The sequence below is a fragment of the Grammomys surdaster genome, unplaced genomic scaffold (assembly GCF_004785775.1).
Source record: "Grammomys surdaster isolate TR1022 unplaced genomic scaffold, NIH_TR_1.0 138, whole genome shotgun sequence".
Lineage (NCBI taxonomy): Eukaryota > Metazoa > Chordata > Mammalia > Rodentia > Muridae > Grammomys > Grammomys surdaster.
Window position 1 is genome coordinate 7,839,629 of NW_021604596.1, and position 26,853 is coordinate 7,866,481.

At 37.1% G+C, this 26,853-nt stretch overlaps 1 protein-coding gene across 2 annotated transcripts in view; it reads left to right on the forward strand.

Moving 5' to 3' along the window:
- Cntn5 (contactin 5) overlaps positions 1–26,853 on the forward strand; it is a 1,025,091-nt gene that overhangs the window by 927,715 nt on the left and 70,523 nt on the right. For both annotated transcript variants that reach the window (XM_028763352.1, XM_028763353.1), the window contains one exon: positions 2,504–2,624. In XM_028763352.1, the coding sequence (XP_028619185.1) occupies positions 2,504–2,624 (121 nt within the window). The remainder of the gene's footprint in view (positions 1–2,503; positions 2,625–26,853) is intronic.

Below are 26,853 nucleotides of genomic sequence, written 5' to 3' on the forward strand. Positions count from 1 at the left end.
GATAGATAGATAGATGATTGATAGATGATAGATAGATGATAGATAGATAGATGATAGATAGATAGATGATTGATAGATGATAGATAGATAGATGATAGATAGATAGATAGATAGATAGATAGATAGATAGATAGATAGAGATAGACATAGTTGATATAGATAGATGATAGATAAATTGATAGATGAGAGAAAGAGAGAGAGAGAGAGAGAGAGAGAGAGAGAGAGAGAGAGAGAGAGAGAGATTGAGAATAGCAAATAATAAGCCACCAGAACAAAGCAGAGGAAGTACCAACAATTCTCACAAGTGGAGTTATGTCTAGACAGGAAAAAAAAAAGACAAGCCTGCTGTGTGTACAGCTTTGCCTCTGCTTTTTCATTAGTCAGGTGTCCCACCATGACCGAGGAATGTACTCCATGACTTCAGGCTGCTGAGCTAAGTGTCTGGGTGTATAAGCCTCTCAGACACCTGTAGCACAGGAGCTATGATAGACCCAAATTCCTGGGGGCAAAGATCTGGTCATTCAAAATGATCTTGGCTGGAATCTGAACAACTAACTGCTTTCAATGTTTAATTTGCTTTTATTTCTCCACTAAAATCAAAGATCAGAGTGTTTTAAAGTTTTCATTTTGCATTTGTAAGAACTGAGCATTTTGCCTAGGTGGGCTGAGAAGATGAAGCACATTTCTTTATCCTCCCCCAAAAAAGGAGCCACATAGAAAGTGACTCTCCTTAGGGTTTGTGAGTGAGAATGTATTCTAAGGAAGTCATCAATATGACATTTGATGGACAAACATTTCATTCTAGAAATAATGTTGTGACATTTTAATCCATTATCAAAGCATTCTTGCTGTGAATCAGTTTCTTATATATGACTCTACCAAGACTGTCTCTCAAAAAATTATTTCATTAGAAAAATTTTCAATGCTCTTAGATGTTCCAATTGTAAGATCAGCCTAAATGAAAACTAACTAACAGAGAAAGGAAAGAAAAAAATTATGCCTAAAATGCAGGAGATCACAAAGTCACTGACTCATTGAAAGAAACAAGCATTCGTGTATGAGTGCTTTAAAAGCTCAGAGCATCATACTCTTTCCACAAACACTGAAGGAAAAATTAAGAACTGCTGGGTATTGATTTTCTTTTCATTGTATGACAAAACCATTCATATATTTCCAAACAAAGGCAAACAACTAAATTCTAAATAATTATTACCATGTTTTGTCTTCTAAGGACAAATACATTTGTTTTAAAAGTAACTTTTTCCCATCCCATCCAACATTAAAAGCTCTTGGAATCAGAGGTCCTTCTCCAGCATAGTATATTAAACATTCTTTTCTGTGCTCATTTTATGCATAAATTCTTGGAGGATATTATTTCAAACTGTATGCACATTCAAGCCAACTTTTCCTGTTTTGCAACATGCAAACACAAAAGAATATTGAAGTCTTTTTATTGTTTTACCATGTGAAGAAAAACTTGAATCTCTGGATGTGCTAGCACATGCCTATAATCCCATCACTCAGAGTCAGAAAGATCAGGATCACTCTAAGTTCAAAGCCAGTCTGGGCTACATATTCCAGGCTAGCCTATACATGATAATGCTGTGTCTCAAAGAACAAGCTAAATGTATGGGGAGTGGGTAAAACCACATGAATTATAATCAATACCAGGTCTTTACATGATCATAGAAAGGTATTAATTTTTACATAGTAATGGAAAGACAGTGCGAGGTATAGAAAGGTTTGTACCAATCAATCACCTACAGGGTCCTCACTGATTCCCCCAACCAACATATCAAAAGTGTCTCTCCCTGGCACTTGTTGATCACCTAACTGCAGTTACTTAACCAGGCTCTAATGATTCTGCTCCCAGTGAAGTCAAGTGTTTTGAGCATTCTTCATGTTTTATAATTGCATTAACACAGGTTCTGGCTTACCCTGCTTTCTGATGATGTTGGTTATGGGAGGAATATGTCTCTGTTACATAAAGACACGTGGCTTGGGGATCAGCATCTGTCTCCTAAGTGCCTTCACATTCTGTGACTCACAGTGTACTTACAAAAGGAAATATTCAGCAAATCCTCACAAGATAACCTTTTAATAGCTATCTTCTCATAACTCATTTCCCACTAGTTCCTACTTCTTTCAACACAGTGTTCCTGTCACACAAAAAATATAAGTCTGTCTTTCAATAGCAAAGCAGTAAATTTTACTGATTTTCCTATACATTTAAAGCTGTGAGTTACTGGTATATATTTAAATATCGCATAACTATTGCTGTTAAATCATTTTATGTAATATTCAATGTTGAAAGTCTTTTTTTGAGTGATTGTGAAAAATATAACTTTGTGTATTTCTTAAGACAGGGCATGTTTGATTTCTGCACTGTTGTATAAACTGTAAGGCCAAAACTTAGCCCTTTGAATATGCAAAGTTCCCCCTAAACCACCTTGAACTAGGCAGATTTGCAACATTTTAAACTGGCACTTCATCCCTCTTTCAGCAAGCATCCTCTGCAGATTTAATGATCAGGAACATCCTTCTGATGCATGCTGGGAGATATGGCTGCAGGGTACAGACCACAGCAGACAGTGTGTCAGATGAGGCAGAACTTCTTGTTAGGGGTGAGTATGCTAATAGCCAGACTGCAGACACGATCACCATAAATTATCCTATGAAGGGCCTGGAATGCATGGACGGATGGGGCACTTCAGCACTGGGCTGCTCACTTTCACAATCTCTGTTTTGTTTTTTCGGTTTTGTTTTGCTTTTTTTTTTTTTTTTTTTTTGCTTAACCTTTTCTTGCCTTTGAGATGATGATGTAGGAAACCCATCTTTAGAAGCAGACTAGAGTTATCTGGAAACACTTGTGATAATGAGTGGCTGCTAAGGAGGAAACCAAGTCAATCCCAAACTCAAAAGCATAGCTGCTGAGACACTTGGGTGGCAGAGACAAGGTTGCTGTGTGTGTGTGTGTGTGTGTGTGTGTGTGTGTGTGTGTATACTTTTGTGTGTATTTATACATATTTATATATATTCACATATATACACATATAGATAGATATAACTTTCAAATACAAACCCTGCAGAAGCCTCAGGCATTATGGTTTTTCCCGACCAACTTTGAAATCCAGCTTCCAAAACCCTAGAAAGCTACATATATAAGAGGGTATATGATTGTTAAAGGACAGAGAGTCCCCTTACCCCTTGCAGCCTGAAAATGTCAACATGCAGACTGTGCAAAAAATGACAACTAAGTGTTTTCTAATTAGGAGCCACCAGCGCCACCCAAAACCATTTCTGCAAGCCTATGAATTATGTCTTATTTCAATTATACAAACGTCTGAAGCATGCATTGCCTTTACAGTAGTATTCCTCAAGACGAGAAATATGCCTTCTACCATATATTTTTCTTCTCTTTCTTCTCTATTCCTTTTTGCCCTAGTCCTCATTCCCTCCAAACTTTCATTCTTTCTTTTCTTATAACTTGTTATTAAATGCAATATACCCACAGACAGTTTCCAAGATTGCTGAATTGTACACAGCTTCAAGTCATGTAACTAACGCAAGAAAGAATAATTACCAGAACCCTACCTGGTACCCATCTCCCTTCCCTAATCTTATAGAGAGATGTGTGTTGCATGCTACCAATTCTTGCACAGTATACACAAATTGACACTTTTATAGTCCATAGCAAGAGATCATATTTTAAAATAATTGATTTTAACTATTTGAAGTGCTTTTTCATTATCATTTTAAGATGCAATATTTATAAGAATTTCTCAAAGTAAATATAGATGTGAGTGGTGAATGACATCCTCTTAGTTCTTTCTGTCAGTGATGTTGACAATGTGTGGTGGTGAACCAACCGTTGTTTTCAGGAAGATGTTCTGAGAGAACTGTGTATATGAGGAGAAGCTTAGTCATGCCAGGTGTACTTACAAGACTGCTTCTTTTGTTCTCCAAATTTTGTACTAGAAATGTATGCTATATCACCGTATTGTAAAATGAAACTTTTTAAAGTGTTTTTTTTTTAAATACAGCTCATTCCCTATAGCTAAATTTTTTTTTGTGTCTTCTGAAGGTACAAGTTTCCTGGAATTGCACAATGTACCTTGCAGTCAAATTGGTAGAAAATTGCTTTCTTCTCTTGCTGTTGTCTGCCTTACTTATGTGTATTTACTGTGTGCACTTGACTAATAATTTAAAATGATTCTCCTAAAATTAGAGCTTTCCAAATGAATTCAACAATTTAGATGATGATAACAAGAAACCAGGTTTTTTTTCCAGGACTCTAAGGGGCAAATTTAAGTGGCAAACTACATATCCTGCTTTGTAAGTAAAATTAAGCTCAACAGGGTTCAGAACGTAATTCAAGGCCAATATTTTCATGTTCTGCTCTTTTAGCCTTTGGCTTTATGCCTAGGAGATGATTAAATGCATTAATTTTGGAATTGTACCCAATAGCAATTTCAAACAGGTTGCTACTGTATGAATATGTATGTTTCCATGAGCTCAAGCTTTCCCTTGAAGTGAGTTCAATCCAGTCACTAATTTCTGATTATGCACTCGCATTAGATTTCTAAAACTAGTGAAAATAATTTGCTTCTCCCTCCCAGCTCATCTTAGATTTTTATACTAAACTGAGGGTTATGCTTCATCTATCATGATCATTTTTATGGTGAAAATTTGCAAGTTCTTGTCATCTGGGGAAATTTGCATGCTGGAATGTTATTAGTTTTAGTGTTGTCTTATGAGAGTAATTTTACTCTCCGTGTCTCCTGTCCCAATCTCTCCATTCACTCTAAAAAAGAAACAGTCTTCCATTCCAGGCAGTAAGACCAAAGCTGTGGACTCTGCAGTGAGGTTTTTTAAAGGCTATTATAACTCAAGTGGCAAAGTTATTGTTTTATAAATTAACAAAATGTATATGGGAGTAGTAAAGACCACCCCCCTGCCAGAACACCACCCACTAGGCAGTTCATGTTTCCAGTGTTGATCACACTTGAAGCACACATAAGCAAGAAGTACTTGTTCCTAAAGTCATGCTCTGCGGTTGACTTAGGCCAACAGTCTATTCTCTCAGCCTGTTGACCGCTCCTCTTTGTTGCCTTGAAGGTCTCTAACTTTCCTTTGTGTATCCTAAGGAATCCTGTAACAGGACACTGAGTTGGATCCAGATAGGTGGCAGCTTCACCCTCACTACTTCTCATTTAGAATTAGAATAGTCCAGACCCCAGTTCTCTGCCTCTCTCTTATCTTGTGTCTTAAGGGCTATCTTTTCCTAAAAAAAACTTACTTTTGCTTATAATTTTAGTTGTGACTCTTAATGCTATTTCCCATTTCCTTTCCACTATTATCAATATCTAACACTTTAATATTCTATAAGTAATTATATGGAACATCAAATCGATCATCTGTTCTTATAAATTTAGATTTCATTGAACTGGCATTATGATAGTACTGTGTGTGTGATCTTCAGAAAAACAACAAAAACCAGCAATCATGAATGTCCTAAAAGAAATTATTGTTCTGGGATACAAATATAATCAGAAACAGAATCTATGTTCAGGCACCATTTTCTTTACTTTATCATGAAGTGTGTTATAAAAGCAATAGACAAAGCAAGGTCATGTCATGGTGTTTGAACACATGAAAGATCGGTAGAAAGTTTATACTTTCTAGGAAAAGAGTGATAGACTTTTGGGACAGAACCTAATGAAAGAAGACAAACATTTTGAAGGCACTGATTGTCTAAAGGAATTTGAGAAGCAGTCTATTGCACCAGAGACAACCCAGAGGAAAAAATATTCTTTTGTTATGTGATTTTTCATAAATCAGTGTTATATATCTGTTTCACACAGTAAATAGCACAGTAGGAAAGTTCCATGGTTTAAATAAGACATGCTTAGCTTGACTACTATAACTGGGAACCTAAGTCTGTGTTCCTTTTATTCTATTCTGAGACAGAGGAAGCAATTAAGAAAATCACTTTTCATTCAAATTCTATATTTCTTTTCAACATTTTCTTAATGAAAAATGGTAAGCCGAGAAAGCCCAAGCGAAGCCTGACAGTGTGTTCTGTAATCTCTGCACTTTTAAGGTAGAGCAGGAAAATAAGGAGCTCAAGGTCTGCCTTAGCACAAAGGAAGCTCAAGTCTAACCTTGGCTACATAAAACCTGTTCAAAAACATTTAAAAGAAATTATGAGACTAGTAAAAAATGATAATCATCATCATCAAAGCACCAACCCCATGTTGGGCCTTCTAATACACAGCCTTCCCTGAAGTCTCTATAATATCTTACAATTGCAGCTAGCAAGTATTTAACAGAATTTGAGGAGAATGGACCCCTCGAGCTATAACTTGCTTGGGTACACATAATAGCTTTCAGGCCTGTGCTCAGCTCCCCACAGCATTACTTCTTCCTATGAGAATTTAACTCACATTCAATTCAATTTCCTCCATCTCTCTTATCAACTCTGTTGCATCTACTCTTTCCAGGGCTGAAGCTTCGTAGTCTCATCTTTCCATACCTACCAATTTTTTTGTTCACCATTTTCCACAGTAAACTAATGCCATCAAAACAGGACTTGGTCTATGAGATATGTCAATGGGCATTTCTTTAAAACTTGCTGTGCATTTATTTCTTCCCTTGTCCATTATTTCAGCCTGTGGGAGCTAGGTGTGCTCAGCACTCAGAATGAAAAGCTAAAGCTGAGGCCTTGGACCTCTTGAGGTTTAACACTTATGTTCTAGCTGTGTGACAGGGGCTTTCGTGAGAGGCATCATATGAATGTCGTTTGGTAGCTTTTGCTCTTAAAAGAGAAATGGTAGAGATTAGGAAGAACAATATTAGCGTAGTAGTGTCCTAAGACACAGTGTGAGGGACCCAGTACAGGAGAAAAATACAAAAGTCTCAGTCAATATTATTTAGAACTCCAGAATAACGACAGCAAGATACCACCCTAAGGACACAGCTCCTTCAGGCTCGAGGCTCTGGGCAGTGTATGGGTTCCACATGTGACCCCAATCTTCTGTAAGTGTTAAACTATACATCTCTCTCTTAAGCCAAGGGATAGGCTTGGGATAGATTATTTAACAATTAGTTTATAAAATTAGAAACACAGAACCTCCAAAGCATCTTGTTACACCAAGACAATTATCATTTAACTCCATGAGCCATATATTTTTCAAGAGTTTGCATATTGAATTGAAGTGATCATTACCGATATTTCTATCTTATAGATTTAAATTATTTTATTGCTCTCTGTGGTGTGTGCATTTGCATGTGCGTGTGCATGTGCATGTGCACGTTCATATGCGTGTGTGTTAGCACCTCTGGTGAGGTCAGAGGGCAACTTGTAGATGTCATTTCTTTTCTCCTGTCATGAAGGACCCAGGGATTAAATACAGATCATGAGGCTTGTTGGCAAATACTATTACCTATAGAGCCATCTCACTAGTTTTATAGTTCAATCTTAATTTAAGAACATATATTTTTTATCATAAAATAGATAATGCTATCAAACCAGACAGTTTGATTCCAGCCAACTTCTAAGGGATAACGTTTATATTAGCCTTAAAATATTATCTATTTGTGTAATTTTTAAGAAAGTTGAAAGCATCCTAAATTTACCAGTTTCTTCTTGAATAGAAAATACTTTGATAACCTTTGATTAAACACTATCCACATTTACTCCAAGCTCTGATATTTAGTGTCAATATTAGAGTGTCAATAGCAAGTGAAAATGTTTGGGAGTTTTCTACATTTTTCTCATGGAAAGATTTCTGCAATGTTACTCCAAGCTCAGTGGAAATAACCTAATATATTATCAAATGATTTAGAATTAAATCAGATTTAATCTGTTCTACACTCCTCACAGACTCACCGTTGATATGTATATTGATTTTAATTCAATATTATTATCTGTGTTTCAGACTAGAGTTTCTTTAGGAGGGAGTTCCCTCTTACCCTTTTCATAGAATTGTTTGCTGATCAGCAGAACCTTTAAACTACAAAAGTAACATTTATTTTGTCAATTATGTATTTGGCCTCTCTGCACGAGTTTTGGTCTGGCTTATGGATGTTATTGGCAGCAGGGCTGAAACGACCACAGTAAGCTTACACACATGGACATGCACAACTGAAATTAACCCCGAACAAAGGGAGTACAGTGTAGGTGAACAAAGACGTCCAACGACTAAGTCTGAAGCTCCCTTGTGGGTTTTGTTCATTCAACAAATATGGAGTGCCCGCTGGCAATTTTCAGCATACAGACCTCCTCAGGTTGCTTGATGGCAATGTGCACCTGTTGGAAAACACAATCTCCGACTTCTCTGCCACACTTTTAAGAACATCCTAAGCATTGTGTTTCACATCGTTAATATTCTCAAACAAAATATATGAGAGTCCCCATATGTCCTACACACACATCCTAATACAAGTATATCATTACCACATATAAACATGTCAAGATGAAGACTTAGTATAAGAAGTTATATTTTAAAGACTGATTTCATTCCTGATTGATGGTGTCTTTACTGAGCCAAGGCAATGATGGGGTAGTACTGAGGATAGGACCTTTCTTGACCCATTAGGTGTCAGCATTTGTGGTCAGAATCATTGATTTACAGAGAAGAAGCAGTGTCTGGAGGAGTAGATACACACTAAGGTATGAAGATATGAACTTCAAAGTGTGTCGGGTGAGAGGGGCCAATGTTTTGTACATAGAGCCACAGCACACTAAGGCCACCATCCCAATAAAAACGAGTAGTGATAATCAAAATTGGAGAATGGAAAGGGAGGTACAGACTTAGACATTCAAGGAGACTGAATCTACTTGGCATTGTGATACTCTGACTATTAAAAAAAAACGGCAGAGAAGAAGCAAATGTGAATGTCAATTTTAATGTGAAAGTGGCCATAATCTATATTTTGATTGAATCAAATGACAGCACCAAGGTGGTTTATCATCATCCAGCTTCACTTCCAAACATGGCCAAGTATAGATCATAAATTACCTTCCTCAAACTAAGAAATCTATTTACCCAATCATGATCACTTATGATCACATCCACTCCATAGGCAGATACAGGAGAAATTCATTGCAAGTAAGAGAGCAGCATTTTAGATAAGGAGCCCTATATGAATATGAAGTAAGGAAACCGTCTTTTGATCACAGAGCTTAAGAGAACAATGTTAGAGGGGATATGCTAGCCTGAGAACTAGCAGCATACTAAACCCAGTCGAAAGGAAATTCTGCAAAATCTAGAAGACGAAATTTGGCATGGAGATTGTGAAGAATCTATGAAAGAAAGAGAGCTATTGGCAAGAAAATCCAAATAAATCAAACAAATACAGATAAAACAGACATTCAAGAGGGAGAAACTGGGTGAGAGCATCAAGGACCAGACAGACAGTGACCATTGGGCTATGGAAATAGTTTAGTCAAACCTATACGAGCATGGAAATCTGGGTTTGAGCCCCAGAACTTACATTAAAAAGCCAGGTGTAATAAAGCACATTTGTTATCCTTGTATTCTGGATGCAGCAGAGAAAGGTAGAGCCCTGGGGCTTCAAGGCTAGCCAGCGTAGTTGAATCAGTGAGTTTCAGGTCAATGAATAGATTCTATCTCAAACAAATAAGGTGAGGAGCATATGAGAAATGATAGGGAGGGTTGACACATGGCCTCCCCAGGTATTTACATACATGTACAAACGTGAACTCTCAAAACACATAGACTTCCATCTGCTAGCCCCACTTACACTACCAAAAGAAATAAGGAACAGCCTATACCCTGAACATAGCAGTTTGGAAGGATTTGATATCCTTAGGAACGGTGAGCTTAGTGGACTGAAAAGGTTAATAATGGAATTACAGCAGGCAGAGGGCCACACAGGAGGGGTGAATGGAAGCATATAGAAAAACTGGAGGTGTTAGCCACACAGACTTGGCCACATCCCCACAAGGTCTTACTAAAAAAGCTCACATAACTTGATTAATTTACGCTCCAATCGCTCTCCATTCATTAATTTAATGGTTATTCATCAAATGGTTATAAGGTAGGGCCTAAAGAGATGGCTTAAGGGGTAAAAAGCTTATTGCACAAGCATTTGGACTGAACCTGGATGCCCAGCACCTACACTAAAATTAGATGTGCTGATGTACAATTATAACCCCAAATCTGAGTAGGTTAGAGAAAGGCAGGTTCCAGAGCTTGGTAGCCAACCATCCTAGACAAATTGAGGATCTCCAGGTTCAATGAGAGACCCTGTCCCCAAAACAATAAAGGGGAGAACAACTTCAGAAGACACCTAACATTGACCTCTGATCTCCACACACACACACATGTGTACACACATGTATAAGCACATACAAAATATTATAGAGCATATAATATGTTGTGTGCTAGGCCAAGAAGTATTTAACAAGGAACATGCGCTTTATGTTTTTCTGACATGTTAAATCCTGACACAGGAATATGCCCTGAGCTCAATTTAATAATAAAAATAGTCAGTTCTTAGTTAGAAACTTCTTCCTGTATGTCAGTCATTAGACTAATGAGTCCTGGTAAATTACATGACTTTCTCCATTCACTTTATCCTACAAAATCTATGAAAGAAGTACCAGTTTGTGGTCCAAAAATGCAGATAAGGAAACTAAGGCACAAAATGACTTAGAAACATGTTGACTGCTACCGTAATTGGGCCAGAACAGTCAGGAGAATATGCAGAGTATAGCCTCAAAACCATCTTTTTTATTTATTATTCTGTCCTCTGTATCCAAAAGACATACTACATCCTTCACAACTCTATCTACCAGCGCACAGAGTCGCCACACAGTGTAATATCGTAAATGTTCAGATTTAGAAAAATAGGAAATGGGAACTAATGGAAACAAGGAAGAAGAAAGAGTATGGAAAGAGAGATGGGAGAGAGAATAGGGACAAGCTTTCCCCGAGATCAAGAAGTCTCATCAGGGTTATATGTTAATGAAAACTTGAAAGATATGTAGTCATTTACTAGCTCAAGAAAGATGATAGAAATGGCTCAATATGTACTTGCAAACAGTTCATTTCCAAACTCTTCTATATTACAGGATAAGATGGCACATCCTTGAATCCTCTAAAGAGGCTGCTCTTTAAGCACCTGCCCAGAAAATATGATTGGTTCCCATCTTTTGTTTTGGCCATGACCTGAATGGTTACTGACTATACTGACAAATCTGGCCTTCTGACTCCATGTCTGGCCAACTATTAGATTCTAATGGATGCTTTCTCGTGATCTCTTGTACAATGTCTTAGCAGATGTAATGTCGTAAAGGAATCCCTTCTGGATGATATCTCCAAGAATGTTAAGCTCCACTAAATAGGTTTCCCTCTGTTCTCTCTTTAAACATGCCTACAATCACGACTCTAGTAAGACAAGAACAAACATTTAAGTGTTTCAAATAAGATCTCTCTTCCACTGTAATTCTTAAACCCTTCTAATAATTGGCTATTTCTTTCCTGCCTTCTTGTGGTTTCTGGTACCAAAAAAAAACAGAAGCAAAACAGTACAATTTTTAATACTAGGAAGGGTGACAATATCCAGAGGACCTTCTGTTTTTCTAATCATCTGACTGAACTGTTTCCAAAGGCTATCCTCTTTCTTCTCATTCCCTATACCTTTAGAGGTGTGGCTCAACCCAGCTGCCTCTCCCACTTAACATCTAGCCCTTCTGTTTTTCTCAGTAAGGTTCCTGTGACTGTCATTGAGGTTGTTTGAGCAAGTCTTTTGTATTTGAGTGGGAGTACCCATGCTTGTAAGTTGATGTGAGCTCTACTGCCCAGTTTTGATAACCAAATGTGCTCAGCAAGTACCCAAGCTGAAAGGAGAAGTTCTGGATGCCAACCCAGTGGCAGCTTATATCTCCAAAGAAGACAAAGGAACATTGGTAAGTTCACCACACTTTCTATTAAAAATTCTTGCTTAGTTTAGCTCGTGTGCTCCAAGACTGGATTCTTAACTAGCTTGCTTTGGGGTAGCCTTGTCTCATGTCTGACAGAATCTGCATGAACTATACAAAAGCCCCGCAGACCTAATAGAGCAATGAACTCAAGTAATGGGAAGAAAACTTAACTGCTGATTGGATCCTGCCTTCCCAAACACCTGGCAGAGGCAATGGCTCTGTCTCACTAAGTAATCTTTAATTTGGAATTACAAAGACAATTAGCTCTCTAATGAGTTAGAGCAAGTGAGAGGATATGACAGTGAGGGGAAAAAAAAACAACACCAGATGATATCTGTAAATGCCCAAAAATATCATACTCATCCTTGGTAAAAGTATTTTCAAAGATTCCTTTCATTCTTTTTTATTTTTAAATACTAAGCCGTGTAGACATTATTCCATAGTGTGAACTAGAAGACTCTAACTTGCTACATTACTTGAAGGTTGGCAGTCATGAGTACATAGTCGCTTCCCTGATAATGGCTGACTAGAGACAGTCTCAGCTTTATAATTAAGAATTGGCTCTGCTGCCTAAAAACTAAAAGCAATGGAGAAAATTGGCACCCATCTTCAAACAAACAAACAACAACAATAAAAAACAAAATAGTTTCATTCCAACAAATAAATAAGAGAGAGAGAGAGAGAGAGAGAGAGAGAGAGAGAGAGAGAGAGAGAGAGAGAACCTGTCCTTGATTCAAGAAAAAAACACAAAGATAAAGTACAGAAGACTGTGTCTGAGGGTGTCTTGGTAGAAAATGATTGTAAAGAAAAAGCCTACTGTGTTTTTATACTTGACAAAGGAAGGAGTCGAAGCTGCCTCAAAGCTAGACTTAGCTCAGAGTTTAGCTTGAGGCATTCCTTGGATCTCAACAGCCTGATCTTGACTTTTACCAAGTGTTATTCCTATAACAGCCCTTTCATCTGGCTGATATAGTATCACATGAGGACATAACCCAGACAAAATTTTTATCTCATTCTGGCATAAACTGGATAGTCTTACCCTGAGGAAGTCGAGTTACCTCTTTGAGACTGTAGAATTTGTACTTTAAAAAAAAAAAAAGAAAGTGGGGAAGAGAAACGAGAAGTGAAAATGGCAGGAGGCTGCCAAAGTGGCCCATTGGGTGATAGATAGCATGTGTCACTCAGGCCTGTGGACCTGAGTACCATCCTCTAAATGCACATTATGGAAGAGGAGATCAGACTCTGCTAAGTCACCTTCTAGCCCCATACACAAACACAAAAGAAACATTATCAAAAGGAATGGGGGATAATAAAAATGAGATGAGATTTCAGACCATAGCATGTTCCTCAGTGATTATGGCTCAGCCTTACAGAAAGCAGAAATTCTTAAAGTCATCTTCAGGGTTAAGGAGAACCACTGAGCTTCATGGTGTGTAAGAGCAGAACAGCGATCTACATTCACTCACCAGGTGATCCCAGTGCATCACACTGGCTGAAATAAACAGTGATATCAACAGCTTTGTCCTGCAAGCTCAATCCCGATGTGATAGTGGAGTCTGAAGGTTGTCAGAGCATTTTCACTCCCTCCTGTGCTCACTAAAGCACTTCAAGGTCAATTACAAATGCCCATTGAGGACTGGCTACAGAGAGAGGGGGGGGGGGCGGAGGGGTCCAGACTGCAGAGGCTCAGTTACTCTTTCACTTCATGCCACTTATGATAGCCTGTAACTTCAATTCCAGGGGATCTGGCACCTGTATCTAACCTCTGCAAGCATGCACACCACGCATATGCACAGGCACACTCACAGGACATTTGCAAGCACACATACAATTAGCATACATACATATATATATATATACACATACATACATACATACATACATACATACGTATGTACATATATAGAAGTAATATATTGTTTAAAAATTGAAGATATAACTGAGCAAGGAAAAAATTTAAATGTACAAATTATATTTCAGGTAGAATTAGCAGCAACTTAAAAGTTGTAGTTCCAGCAGCACAGCCTTCATCTTGGTGTAAATCATCAGTGAAGTTTAAACCATACTACACAGTGTTTGTTAAATATTAGTACAGATTCCATGGATGTTTAAATGGATATATATGACTATGCCACCAGCTTAGTGGGCAATCATGATGACACATCTCATAAACCCAGAATACAGAGGCTGAAGCAGGAGCATTTTGAAGTCAAAGCCAGCCCAACTACTTACTGAAGTCCTGTCTTGAAAAGCAAAACGAACAGAAAGGTAGAACCAATTCAAAATAATGCCAAGAACACAAAAAGGTTTTAGAATTATTGTATCATATAGGATAGATAGGCCTTAAAAGTTGAAACCAACTAGTATGAATGATTCCAATTCCACTAAAATTATGTCTTTAATTTTAAAATAGGTGAAAAGTACACAATATTGGAGAGAAGGTTTTTGGAAAACACCTAAGTTACTTATCTCTACCCGAGTGTCAGCTTGCTCACCTGCCAGTGTTCTGATCTGGTTCTGTATTCATTAATCACAGAAGACTGTAGCAGGGACAAGGTCTGGTTTAATTACATGTTTTGTTCAGGAGGTTATTGCTTCCTATAATTATTTCTTTTTTGCCAACTCAAGAAATAAGACTGTTATTACTAAACTTCATTTAAAGTATCTAATCACCCTTGCAAAAACATTTTATCACCTAATCTGTACAAATCAGTAAAACAAAGCTTGAATATTTGTCTTGAAACCTTAGCTCACAGAATGCTAAGTCAAGCTAATAAGTAGCATCCATCATATCACCATGAACAAGGTAGTCCACATTACAGGCTCTGTGTGATCCATCCATTTTAGGAAACATCTGCTGCAAATTAGCCCACTACAGTACCAATCTATCTAAGTGCTTCTGCAGGGGCCCACCATCACCATCCCTGCAAATAAGTTAGATTGTAGCATCAAAATTTTACCAGGTTTGCCATGGTGCATGACAGCAGTCATCTTTCAGTTTTTGCTGAGACCTGGATGGAAACTGCACAGTATTTCATCCAACAGTTGCATAAAAAAATACTCACAGGCTACACCACTGGAGAACCACAAAGATGGTGCCTTTTCTACAGTAGCTCAGTCATTGCCTGAGGAGGAGAACTCCTTAAACGGATGATGGATATAGTCAATTAAAAAAAAATTAAATTGATGATCCCAAGAGCATTTTTGTCAACATTTGATCAATTCTGTGAAACATGTCCACCGTTTGGGTCATATATCTTATAGAACATTTTGATTCCCAGGAAAACTATTAGAAGCATTGCAACAAACATATCTAAGTATATTAAGTACACACACACACACACACACACACATACACACACACACACACACACACATTCTCCATTTATTTATGGTTTTTTTTGTTGTTGTTGTTTTGGTTTTGAGACAGCATTTCAAGTTTTAGACTAGCCTTTAACTTGCTATGGGAGAGAAAATAAATTTGGCCTCACAAGCACATATCCTCACTTCCTAAATGCTAGGATTATAGCCATGAGCCACCATGCCTATCTGCCCATATAAAATACACTAGAGAAATCTCCCTATGATTTAATCTCTAATATTGTCAAAATTGCAGTCATATTAAAGATACAGCATTATACACATGTTACCTGACTTTGTAATTTGAAATAATAATTCTAAATTCTCCTCGTGGTATGTTTGTGCAAAATAAATCACAGAGGTACACATAAATTATTCATAAATGAACAGCGAGATTGGACAATGTTAAGAGACCATATAGCTATATATTATTTTTTATCTGAATCTGTATTGCAGAATCATAATGAGCAGTGACAGCTCAGCAGCGTTAGATTTATAGAAAGCTGTGTGGGAACATGGTTCCCTGCATATTTTAGCACCTCATATGGTATTTTCCTACAAGATTTTTTAACTCATCTGTTCTCAAAATTTATGTGATGCTGGCTTAATGAATGAATTTTCAGAGAGCATCTGGGTTGCTTGAAATTTAAATAAGCAAGTTCAATATTTTTAATTATTCTTGACAGTGTGTACAATAGACCCTGAAATGTCTATTTTCCATTTCAGAAAGATCACCTTCACCTTCAATGGATGGACTTTCTACTTTTATGTTAACATACGTAAAGTTGTGTATGAATTGGATTTATGTAGAATTGCATTAAATATTTATGCATACTCCATGGCCTGAAATGTTTGATTAATTTCACTTTCACTTGAGGTTTGTGATAATTGACAGCAATTGCTTGTATATTCTAGAAAAGAAGCAAAATAGCTACAGAACCAAATATTTTAAAGAATACTATGGGGCATCTTTAAAGGAGCTAGAATGCTTGTCCATAAATGACATGGTTCACTTTGAATTATAGCACATGGATATGTGTCAATGACATGGCTCTACCCAACCTCACTCAGAGTCTTGCATTCAAAGATAAACTTAAGATAAATGTTGTTGAGTTCTAATTGGTTAACACTAGTGGTGGGAAATATGATGTTATCTTTGTTTTCCCTTACAAGTAGAGAACTTGCCATATCCTAAAATAATTGCAGGAGAGCTGTTAACAACAGTTCCCTGGGGCCAGTCACAAACACTGTGCAGCAAGTTGACTTTTTGAGCCATTTGTCAATCATCAAAATTAATATTTGTTATTAGAGTCTATTGCAAAATAATCCATGTGTTTTATGAAAATTTGTTGATCCCCACCCCAAAATTGTTTTCTATATCCTCAGAGGGCTTCCATCAAACTGCCAGTCCTAAGATTTTTCAAAGTTTCTTTCCTTTGATTTTTCTCATATGTGATCTAGCACCTAAGTTACACTCAGATGAAAATATGAACTCCTTGCTATGTCCTTCAAATCTCCCTGCTTTTGGTGCCTGATAGTCTTCCAAATGTTATCACCTCTCCTCCCCCTCCTCCTTTGTGTCCCTCCAACCACAGGAGCCTTCTGCTTCTCCAGCATGCCATATTCATTAATACTTCAAAAATCCACCCATAGGTGCTGTCATCTGAAAACTCCTGCTTACAGAGTTGGCGTAGCTGGCTGACTCATCATTTACTATAAAGCTTCCAAGATAATGTCATCTAACTTTTGCTAATATGATTTTCTTATGATTGTACTTTCCTCATTGCATTTATTGCTATCTGAATCTATTCCACTCATCCATTTATTGATTTTTTTTCCTTATCCAAAAAGCAAAGCAGGAAAGGATGGGAAAACTTAATTTTCTGGTCTTATCTGCAGAGTCCAGAACACAATGACTATTTTCTTGAAATTACTGACAAATTACTCAATGTTCAAATAGATGAGTATAAAATAAGCTTTTGTTAAGATTAAAATTTTAAGGTCCATATAAGTGAGAGTGGATAGAATATTACATAGCAATTGAGCAAATAATTTTCATGGACTTTTAATATGTCACCGTGTTCTAGAACTTGTCACTAAAGCAGGGACAAAGAAAGGCAAAAAGCCTTCAGTAATTCATCTTGAAGCCTGACACTTACATGTTTGTGAAGCCCTTGGGATATTTGGGGGTGGGGGCTCCCTCCCACTTCTTATGTTTCCCCATTTTTTATAACACAATCTTTCAAAAAATGAAGATCTAATATTTAAAACCAAATGCAAATAGCAAAGGACTGCTTACATTGGAAACAAATTTTACAAGGAAGTGAAGGGAAAGGCTACATGACCTTTGAGCCTGTATGTCCAAGGGAATAGTTCCTGGATTGGCCATTGATGTCACAGATAGCTAGAAGCCAACATTTTATTATCCTGCCCTACAAATATCCTATGCTGGAACCAGCTTGCCATGTATTGACCTCATATGAGGGACATGACATTTCAGACAACTTATTTAATATACTGAACTGGGGACTTCCACACACTGAGTTTTCTTTGAGTTTCATTTATGTGACTAGCCCCCATCTATGACAAACTTAATTCCTACATGAAAGCCCTAACTTCATTGCCCTGTTTCATGTCAACTGCTAAACCCCACCATGTCTGTTGCTCACCATAAGTAAGCATTAGTCAAGAAGAACCGCATGGGCTTGTACAGGGAGCATTGCTCTCTTTTCATTGAGATTGGCTGTCAGTGATGTTCAGCATTGTTACTACTGCAGAGGGATCCAGGTCACAGTCTTCACAATGGCTACTCTCATCATTCTCAAGTCTCTACTGGCTCATACTTCTGTCTTGCCTTGCTTAAACTCCAACACTGACAAAGAATTTGTATTTCGATTAAAATTTCATAAACTCAAAAGTAGAATAAAACTTGTCTATCCTTTCCCAAATTCCTTTTTGGTTCTACAGTTTTTTTTCCAGAGTCTCAAATCATGAACTTTTGGAATACATCCCTCTGACTCTTATTTTTCCTAGTAAGTTCTAACATGTCCAGCCACCTCCAGCTTAGGAGCCTTTACTATCTCTCTATTAGCAGAGTAATGAAGTGCAAATGTACTGCCCCAGAAATCAAGTTCTTCCCTCAGTCTACACACACTTACATCTCTTTACAAATCTGTGTTCCTTTCTTTACTCATTGACGGAAGTTTTATTCACACTTTATAGCTGGAAGAAGACAGGGCCTGTCCAAGAACTTCATCCCAAGAGGTCTACGCAGCCTCCAGCTTTCAAAAGTGTCAAGGGTGGCCTTTTATTTTTGTCTTTATATAGTACTTTATCCCAAATTTTCAGAGTCTGTTTTTTAATGAGTACAATAACGAGAAACATATTATTGAGTTAAGAGTTTGTGACACCATTTCTGTTTTATCTCTGTTGTAAAAATACATTTTCAATACTTTGTTAAAATTTGTGGTCACAGAACTACATGGATTATAGTACTGTCTATTTAGAGATTCCAAAGTCTCTATCCAATAGTGATATATTTTTAAACTGTTATAATGGCTTCACTGCATGTTTGCATTTGTTTAAATGGCTGTTTGCTTCTAGTTGGCCAGCTGTTCTGTCAGGTTTCCCAGTTGGTTTGTCATTTCTCAATTCCAAAATGTTTGTTTGCCATAATTAGGTATTTTCGGAGATTCCCTTTTCAGGTTGTTTATGTTAATGTAACCAGTCTTTACAGAGATACAGAATAATTCTAGTTTTTATCTTTTATAAATAAGAAGAGCTCTCAGCTATTCCGTATAGGAAATGGTACTCTGTGGCAAGCAATATAAAATCTAATTCCAATTGGCTTAAAAGATATGAAATTTATTGGCTCTGAGGACGTGAGGTTAAAATAGGTTTTTAATTGGCAAATCTAGAGTCTCCGCTTTTCTTCAAGGACTGAAATTGTTCTCACTTCTCTACACCGCCGTATATTTTGTTCACCCTCCTGTGTGGTTGATATTTAAGAACATCAGTTGACTTCCAAGAATGACAGAGACTAAATCCTTTGTTGCAGACATAAAGAACCTGGTCACACCTCCCAACTAGGGAATATACAGGTCTATACTCAACTCTAAGTAAGTCAGTTTAAGACAACGTCTTTATTCCTGAACCAGTATCTATAACTATAAATTGACATATCCATGGCTTTCGGAATCTATTAGTACCAGTGGCAGATGAGGTTGACAAGCCTGAGGTGAAGCAGGATATCTTATGTAATAGTAAAAGAGGGAAAGTACTCCTTCCCTACACCATGTTGGGATGGGTCGAGTAACTATCAGGGAATCAACTGTAGAGGACACTTCATCTCTAAACCTACTCTCTATTGACAAAACCAAAACTGCCTGCCTCCTCCCTGCCCCATCAGAATATCTTTTGATCTTTTAAGGTATACATACTCTGTCAATGCAGAGTCATGTGGAGCATGCTGTACAGTGATGTATACAGTGAAGTTTAGGGTTGTAACTAGAATAACATCTGGAGATAAGAATCAGAATCAAACTGAAGACTTTTGGGAGACTAAGAGCTTAGGTGTTACCTCTACTTTCTGAGGCTGGGTGTTTCATTTGTGAGATTTTATTAGTACAAAGTTTACTGATAAAGATGAGAGAAAGGGAAAATAATTTAGTGCAGAGCCTTCTACCTATGAGTAGGCATGAAATAACTATTCAGTTAGAAAAATAAGCATGATGATGAAGATGATGATGATCATCATCCATTTTAAAACTTTAAGTCTCTTAGAAGATACTATACAATCTGCTGTTGACAGTATAAAAAATGCTCTTGTGTATTTTTCAAAGAAGTTTTAGTGTTAATCCTCATATGCTGTTGTTTGTGAGATTTTTTGTGGACACACAACACAAATATTAACTCATCCAAGATAGAAAAGCAAGGGCAGATTGACCAGAGTAACCATTCAATCAAAGTCCTATTTGACGCACCAATTAGTTCATACATTTTCCTTTAGAATAGGCACAGGTGTTACTTCCTGGAGAGAGTTTTCAGTCTGGAGAAATTTGCTATATAATAAATTTATGGGTTGTTTCATTAGCAAAATACATTATGAGATTACTAGTGTCTAAGTTATCAAGAAGTAAAAGATCCACCCATTTCTAGTCTCTATCAATTTCAAAGTAATTTTTAAGGTTATCTAACATAATACTTATAATAAGACCACAATTGCCACTGTTTTATGAACTATCAAGAAGCTAATGTATAGCAGGTTCAGAAGGTTTTCCAAATCCCCAGTTTTCAAATGAAAGTGTTAGTTCAAGGATACGATCTTCTGATTTCTTGTCTGACTCCCTTTAAATCATCTTTCTTTAAAAAAAAATACACAGAATATATACACAACATGTATTGAAATTTCCTAAACCTCATCCACAAATTTTAAGTCCTCGAGCTCTGTTGACAAACCTACAAATTCCATGGCTTAAAAACTCAGAAAAATGTATGTTGTACTACAGAATGCCAGAAATGTCACTGCTCATTGAGGTTTGAAACACACTAACAGCCTTTCCCTTATCGACTAGAAATACATTATTGACAGGTAGGTACCTGGTTACCATCATTAAACAAGGATAAGAATGCAATAGATGAGATTTCTATTTTTAAATACACATATTTAGTCTTCTTTCAGAATACTCTCATGAGGAGCTTTGTAAAGTATATTTCCTTTTTCACATCTAGATTGGTTGAAAGTGATGGTGTTCAAGTATTAAGTCAAAAGCTATTTTTAAATGGCTTGCTATGAAATATTATTCACTTATTTATTATACGTGTATATCATAATATGCTGTTTTAAGTAGTACCCTAAGCTTTGGCAATAAACTATCAAAAATATCACATGTGCGATTCCTGTACCAAAGTTCTGTGTGTAATTTCCAAAGAGGGAAGTAAGCACTCGTAAATTACTCTTGAATGGGTAGTTTCTATTTGAGACTTCAGCTCTGAAAGAATAGTACATGGTGTGATAAACACAGAAGCCAACAGCTTTGCCCAGACAGGGTTGTCAGGGAAGTCTAAGGAGACAAAGCTTGAACAGTGCACTGAATGTACAGTCTATGTAGATGTTCAAAAGGCAAACTGACCAGAAGCAGCAGTTTCAAACATAAGAATTGGGTAATATATGTGATAGAATAATTAAAGAAATAGATGAGTCAAGATGATGATGATATTGATTAAATAAATAAATATAGATAGATAGATTGATAGATAGATGACCAATGATTGATAGATGATGGATGGATAGACATGATAAATAGATGGTTAGTGGATAGATATAAATAAAACTCAACAACCACATGTTAACATGTTTATTAATATATATTAATATATAGTATACCACAAAATCAGTCATAGTATTGATTAATATTACTTTTGATGATAGACATGATTGTTCAGATTCTCACACCTGTAATACCTATACCAAGGAGGCTGAGGCAAGAGGACTCCTATGAGTTCCAGGCCAGTGTGGGCTACAGTAACAGTACCAAACTTGCAAACACACACACGCACATGGAGTACATGTACATACACACAAACATACATACATGTATTTGTATACATGCATATGTGTATGTATGTGTGTACATATCTTTATTGAAAAAAAGTATTATTTATTTTCAGTTGAGTCTATACAAAGTGGTCCTTTGTTTTGTTCTTCTGGTTGTCCACAGGTTTCTTTTCACTCTCAACTATCTCTCTCTCTCTCTCTCTCTCTCTCTCTCTCTCTCTCTCTCTGTCTCTGTCTCTGTCTCTTTCTTTTTTTTTTTTAACAATCCAGCCATTGATCCCCTTGTACTGGTGGCTCTTTATCAATGAAGAAGTTACATGATAAAACTAAAACAAGTTCTCTGTAGAGTTGTTGGTTCATCTATCCATATTACCCTAATGTACACTAAGTAGCTGAGCCTAAGCTTCATGTGTTTGGAGAACATGTGTGTGTTTGGAGAACATGTGTAGGACTGGTTTTCTTCAATAATAGCCACACCCATTTCCTCTTACCTACAAAAGTTGCGTGTGTGTTCAGTAAATGTGACTGCCATCGCCCAATATTTACAGAGGTGACCATAGAATTCTGGGAGGCAGAGTGTAGTTGGGAGGGCAATATGGCAAAAGCATAAGGAGAAATGAAATGTCGAAAAAACATGTTATTTGTATCAAGTTTCACTTTAGATTTTACTGAACTTAAAAATGAGTTCTATTTAATATTTGCAGTCCCAGAAACTTTAGTTCTTCCTCTTAAAATTTTCACTTTGGGAAAAAAAAACTAAGATAGCCCTGCCACATATAAAAAATGAAAATAAGCTGAATCATTTCACAATATAAAAATAATGATTTACAGTGGGATATTTTTGAAACATGAAGTCTTAAAATCAGGAAGAACTTACGATTAGTCTAGAGATTTCTAGAGAGCTCCTTTACATAGAGGCGGCTATACCCTTGAGGAGGGACTCTTCATCTCCTCTGTGAAGTATAGGACAGAAAGGCAACTCTAAAGCCTTCCCTGCAGCTGCTGTCCAAGCCTGGTAGAGAGAGTGGGGAAGAATACCACGGGAAGCCTGTGATCCCAGTGTCACCGCCTGCACTTATTTGCCTGGCTGTGGACTAAAGCTCATCCCTACCTTCATTCTTGTACTGTACCCCAAAAGAGCAGTGGAGCTGTCTTAGCATTAGTGTGGGGCTAAAGGACACAACCTCCTGATGAAAAAAAGAATGGAATAGGACTGGATGACTCTAGTTATTTAAAAATTCTCAGGCTCTGTCACGCTACTTAATTAGTGTTTGAAGTAGAGGGTCCTTGTTTCAGGCCACTATCAGAAGCTTTAAGTTGCAAGGAGACAGATCCTTTCCCCCATGTAAAGTCAGCAACTCATGGAGAAAAGAAAATGTTTTGCTAGGAGGTACCAAGGGCAGATAGCTTCTTGGTTAGGGATAGGAGCTCAGGTCAACATCCCCCTCACAGTGCTGACGCTGACTTGAATGAATATAGGCAAATTCTGTGAAAGCTGCCACAGTGTCTAAAGAATAATCAGAATACATTGTATAAAATCAATTCTTTTGCAATTAAAAATAAACAGAGAGAAAGGAAAGGAAACTTGGCAAATGAGCAGTGAGGGAGGGAGTTCTTACATCATAGCCGTTCTCAGAGACCTTGATGAGGGAGCACTGAGCCCAGAATCATGGGCTTCTGCATCTCCTTGCTAAGGATTTCTCGGCCTGGGGACATAAAAAGACCGTGGCTGCCATTGTAACCAGTCGCTTTTCCAATAAGGTATTCTTATTAGTCTTCCCATTCATCAACAAAGTGTTCATCTTACTGTTCATATTTAGCATAACAGTAGCATTCCTCTCCACCTGGGGTAGGATTCTGATTACTGTGCATCTGTCCTTACAGCTCCTTATAGACTGTCCTGAGATTCCTATGGACTGAGTGGTACCTATTTCCTATGCAGACACTAGCCACTCTCATAAATTCATCGGCATTAAGGCATTTGTCTTTCAACAATCTATTTTCAAAGATCATCTTCTGTAAATTAGCTGCAAAAGCCTTTCAGAAAAAAAAATGTTCACTACCTAATTTGATTAAAAAACAAAAAACAAGAAACAGAAAAAAAAAAAAACCCCAGGATCCATTAGGGCCATTAGGAACAAACTTTTAAAACAAAGACAGTTGATACATTAATATGTTAATGAATTCACTCACTCTAAATATAAAGAGGAGGCTAATTGAGCCAGCAGTCAGCATATATTGTCTAAAAATATTTTCTTTATGAATAAAGCATTGATAAGCCAATATTAATATAATAACAGTAAATTGTTTTCACCTCTATTATAGCTGAAAATTATGGTTAATTTTTCTTAAAAAGGAAATCACACCACCAGATTATTTTAGAGTAGCATTGCAATAATCTATTCATAAGAAATCTTTCATATTTATAAGGATTTCATATTTATAAGGGAAAAATTATTTTCCCATAGGCTACAGGGCTCAAAGTTCCTAACAAGGCTTACTATGAAATTCCTTTTTTCTCTTCTCCATTTGGTAGCTATTCTGTCATTTTTATTGCCATTCTAAACCTGACTAAAAAATCATTAATGCAAATATGCTTTTTAAAAAGAATCTATTACAGAAGCTCCCAGTGCAACATGACGGCCATGTTTTAAAACATTCTTTTTCTTTGTTATACAGCATTATTCAGAAAGTTGCCTCTTCTAACCTTCCATCTTTTTATCATTCTCCCGTCTTTCCCTCCTTTCTCTTTTCTTTCACAAATATTTTCCAAGGGCCTAATACATGTCAGGTACCAATTTGACTATTCATAAGAGTGTAACTATTAGGCAAATGACTGCAACCAATGAAACAACTGTTACATGAGGTACAAAATGCACTTTTTTATTATTAATCATTGTATTCATTTACATTTCAAATGATATCCCCCTCCCCCATTATGCCTCCATAATTCCCCCACCCCATCCCCCTTTCATTTGCCTCTATGAAGGTTCTCTTCCACCCACTCCCACCTCACCCCTCTAGCATCCCTCTATGCTAGGGTATCAAATCTCCCTCCTTTCCCATTAATGTCAGACAAGGCCATCCCCTGCTTCATATGTATCTGGAGTCATGGCTCCCTCCATGTATAATTTTTGGTTGGCAGTTTAGTCCCTGGGGCTGGAGAGATGGCTCAGCGCTTAACACTGGCGGCTCTTCCAAAGGTCCTGAGTTCAATTCTTAGCCACCACATGGTGGCTCACAACCATTTGTAATGGCATCTGATGCCCTCTTCTGGCATGTAGATATACAGGAAGACGAAATGCACTCTTGGAGCTCTTGAAACTGGTGGCCACTGCCAGGTATATCTTTGCGTGAAAAGTTTGCCTGTGCCACTGCTTTTTAATACACTGTACACTGAAGACTAATCTTGTCTCCCTCACCAAATACAGTGGCACTCAGTAGATATTTTCTTGTTACGCAGGTTATCCTTAGGATAGCACACATGTGACTTCCTCTACAACAGTGATTCTCAACCTTCCTATTGTTGTGACTCTTCAGTACAGTTCCTTGTGTTGTGGTGACCCACAACCATAAAATTATTTTCATTACTACTTCATAACTGTAATTTTTCTACTGCTCTGAATTGTAATGTAAATGTCTTAGGTGACCCCTGTAGTAAATGGGCTTTTGACTCCTCAGGGGGATATTGACCCACAGGTTGAGAACCTCTGCTCTAAAATGTAACCTGAAAGTCATTTTAGAAGTAGCACTGTCGTACTGAGGACAGAAAAGAAATAAGTCTGGCAAGGGATGGGAGGCAGGCTTGGTGCTGAGGGGCACTGGCTGCTCTTCCATAGGACCAGATTCAGTTGCCAGCATCCACTCTGTGAATAACAATGATCTGTAACTCCAGTTCCAACGTATCCAATGCCTTCTCTGACCCTTCAGCGATGCATGTACATACATGTAAGTGAATACTCACACACATAAAACAAAATAAATCTTTTTTAAAAAATATGCATAAAATAAAGTTTAAATGTGCTATTTTCTCGTCTCCAAGTAATAAGTTAGTGTATTTTTTCTGATATTTTTCTCTGCATATTTGACAAATTACTATACACAATTTTGCATTGTACATTTTTCAACTCCATGAAGACCATGTTGTTAAATAGACTCTAATATTAACTTAATGACTGTTTAACATTTTGTCACAAGGATTTATAATTTAAATATTACATGATTACTGAACAATCAGTTGTATAGTGATTTACAATTATACATGAGTGATCAGCCAAGTTAGTATAATCGGTACATAAATCTTTATTACTGGCTATTTTGCTACAGAATATATATTGGTAAGTAGATGCAAATAGAGAAAACTTCTTGAAGATATATGAAGAAAAATAAAGTAATATTTCAGTTGAAGCATTAGAAAATACTGAATAATTGTTAGCTATAGTCTTCTTTGAACTTTAATACACAGAAGGAAAAATCACTTGCTTTTATGGATACTCATTTCCCCACTTGACCTTAAGCCTGCATGTCGGCATTTGTAAATAAATATCCATTGAAGAGAATGCTGAAATTTAACAGGATAGTGCCATACTATAGATGAGATATAGAAATAAATTTGTCCATGATTTCTTATATAAACACATCATCAAAACTTCTAAAGTGTTTTAAAAGCCTCTCAGGAAGCCTTCCTCTATAAGCAAACCCACACAATAAATAGTTTTGAAGCATGTCCCAATTAGCCATCATTGTCTTCAAACTGAGTCACTTTAAAGATCAATGCACCACATCTCTCTGGACTTGAGCAGCTCACAGGCTCAGCCAATCCATCCTAATATTTTCTCACACACATGCCTACAGATGCAGGAGGCCATTGAGGGCTGCCTCCGTTGTGTCTGGTGCCTGGGCTAGACTGTACTAGGAGTTCTGGGAACAAGTTAAATGTTTCTTCCTATTCATGCCTCTGTCAAAATGGTTGTAGAGTTCCTTA